The sequence below is a fragment of the Tachysurus fulvidraco genome, chromosome 16, assembly GCF_022655615.1.
Source record: "Tachysurus fulvidraco isolate hzauxx_2018 chromosome 16, HZAU_PFXX_2.0, whole genome shotgun sequence".
Classification (NCBI taxonomy): domain Eukaryota; kingdom Metazoa; phylum Chordata; class Actinopteri; order Siluriformes; family Bagridae; genus Tachysurus; species Tachysurus fulvidraco.
The window spans coordinates 18,419,688-18,422,187 of record NC_062533.1 but is presented as its reverse complement, the minus strand read 5'-3'; the positions used below and the strand labels follow the sequence as shown (position 1 = coordinate 18,422,187).

Sequence of the window (2,500 nt, the reverse complement as noted above, 5' to 3'; positions counted from 1 at the left end):
CGTTGGACTTCTGCCAGGGTTTCCCAGCAACAGGGGGAACAAGAATCGCCTCCGATTCAATCTCCCAATGAATTCCCGGCGGTATTCCGCCCCTCTCGCCTGATCCCGGACTCTTGTCGTCCTTTGCTGTAAGGAAGCAAGAGAAGTGGGGAGAGAGAGAAAGAGAGAGAGAGAGCGGTGCAGAAGAAAGGTGTGGAGTTGAGCGAAGAGAGGAAGACGCGCCCCAATTATGAAGAAGTGCAGAAGACACCCAGGATAAAGAAGGGAAGAAAGTACATCTCCGTAATTCTTTCATCCGTTCATCAGTGATGGATATTTTTCGAAAGACTTTTTTTGCTACATGATTTTGAGCCGTGACACCACGATCATCAGAGCTCTTAACCTCGGAGTTGCCCAGGAATGGTGGCTCTCTGCGATCCGGAGTCGGATTCGCTTTCTGTGCCAGGAAACTTTTCCCGGTTCACTTTTGTGAGCTTTTCTGACTTCTGATTATCATCATCATCATCCTCATCATCATTATCTTGGATGAAAACCTCGGTCGGTTCGTCTGGTTCCTCCCGCCAGCAGGAAGTCATGGACCCGACGTGTGGAAATGTGGAACAGATAAACAGCGAGGGGAAAAATAAAGCGGCTCACTAACTAACCTGCTGGCTGTTATGAACTCTGAGAAGAGACAATGGACTGGAGAGAACTGTAAGTACACACGTTCACTGATCTCTGTCCCGTCACACAACCTTCATCCTCACCCTCGTCCTCATCCTCATCCTCACCCATGCATGGAAGTGTTAATGGAAGGTTGTTTTTTTTTGAGCTGTTACATTTATGTTGATTATCATGTGCCAGACAGTACAAGAGTGTTTATTCCCCTGAGGGAATCTGTCAGGTTCCTTAACACCTGATCCAAGGAACCTTTACATGCTGCTTCTCCTGACTGGTCAGAAGGTGTTGATTAATCACCTCTAACAGCAGCTCCCAGTCGACTGCACGCACACGTCACCCAGAGTTGAATATTTTTCACTGGCTTAATCTTTGCTTGCCATCGTCTCCTTTCCACCCGATTAATACGAGCTTCACGAAACTTAACGAGTAAAATAGCTCGTTAGCGGCTATGCTGTCGTCCTAGCCTAGCCTGCTAGCTAGCCAGATAGTGCTAACAAGTGTGATCTGCTTCTCTTGCATTTTTTTTTTTGTGACTTTGTCCGTAAAAACTCTCAAACGATCCAGCCAGAACGTATCGATTGTTTCCATGGTAACACAGCGACCTTATAGTTCACCTAGAGAACTGGGGTTACTTTTGGATATTGTTGAATGTTTATGAGGAACCTTTTTTCGGCTTTCCGTCATCCGTCTGTTATCGTTTCATCCTAAACATCTACAGGTTCAGTCTTCAGCTCCAAAAAGACCTGACTCGTGACCTGCTGCTTCACCAAGCACCCGATTAGCACTTTTATATCTAATTAAGTTAAAATAAAATATATTCTTCTCGGATGTATTTCTGATAGACTTTAAGGTTAACTGTAGCTCCACATTTAGACGTCTACTGTATCTCGAGTCCTCGGAGCTTTGAGGCGCCTGGACACGAGCGTTTAAATACACACTTGAGTACACACGTTAGAGCCAAAGCAGGACCTGGAGCAGGTCAGAGAGATGAGAAATAAAGTGGGCGGAGCTAAACTCAGTAACTTCTAAATCTGTACCACTTGTCAGGAAGTGTGGAGAAGAAACTCAGGTGTGTTGTACACTAGGTATACACACACACACACACACACACACACACACACACACACACACATATGACGAGGTGAGTAAACTGTAGTTTACCTGGGGGTTTAGGATGTGGGCGGGGCTTATATACTTATACTGGGAGATTATTGGGGTTTGTTGTGTGAAATCTGCAGAAAACACCTTTAAAGTTTAGCAGATGATCTTCAGCTCGCACTTTAACCCTCTCATCGCTTCAAGATCTCGGTCCCATGTGGAAGCGGGAGACGATCATCTGCTTCATGCTTCCATCATCTTCACGGCTTCTTGTTAGCTTCTGTGCTGAATCACAGGCTGCACTGGATCATGTGCTATTCTGTAAACTGCTGAATAACGGAGTGATAAACTTCAGAGAAGTGAAAGAGCGAAACAGATGATTTGAGTTCATTAAGGTTGATTAAAGGTGCCGTGTAACATCATGCGGTGTCCAATCGCCAGCCGGCAGTGCGGACGTGTAGAGATAGGGTTGCCAGATCTGTGGATTTCCTCAGACCGAGATAATAAAAGAGCGAGGACATACAGGTGGTGTTCGGAAGGTGTTCAGAATTAACGCTGGTTTTGTTTTTATTCTGCTTTCCTGAAGCTCAGGAGTTTCTCCAGTGTGAGTTCTGGAAGGGAAATAAAGAGATTTAACAGGTGAACTGCCTCGTGTCGGAGTTCAGTCGAGCGAGTCAGAGCTCAGCTTAACACGGAGGCCGAAGCTGATTCGCTCCCGAAAGACATTTCAATTCTTCATAAA

General features: G+C 45.7%; 1 protein-coding gene across 2 annotated transcripts in view; it reads left to right on the top strand.

Annotated features, from left to right (window-relative positions):
- kif26aa (kinesin family member 26Aa) overlaps positions 1–2,500 on the top strand; it is a 75,274-nt gene that overhangs the window by 46,111 nt on the left and 26,663 nt on the right. Inside the window, exon 1 of one of the 2 annotated variants that reach the window (XM_047801909.1) lies at positions 1–693. This exon is cut by the window's left edge and continues 215 nt beyond it. The exons of the other annotated variant lie outside the window; for it this stretch is intronic. Coding sequence (XP_047657865.1) covers positions 677–693 — 17 coding nt within the window. The 5' untranslated portion in view covers positions 1–676. The remainder of the gene's footprint in view (positions 694–2,500) is intronic. 2 annotated transcript variants of the gene reach the window in all.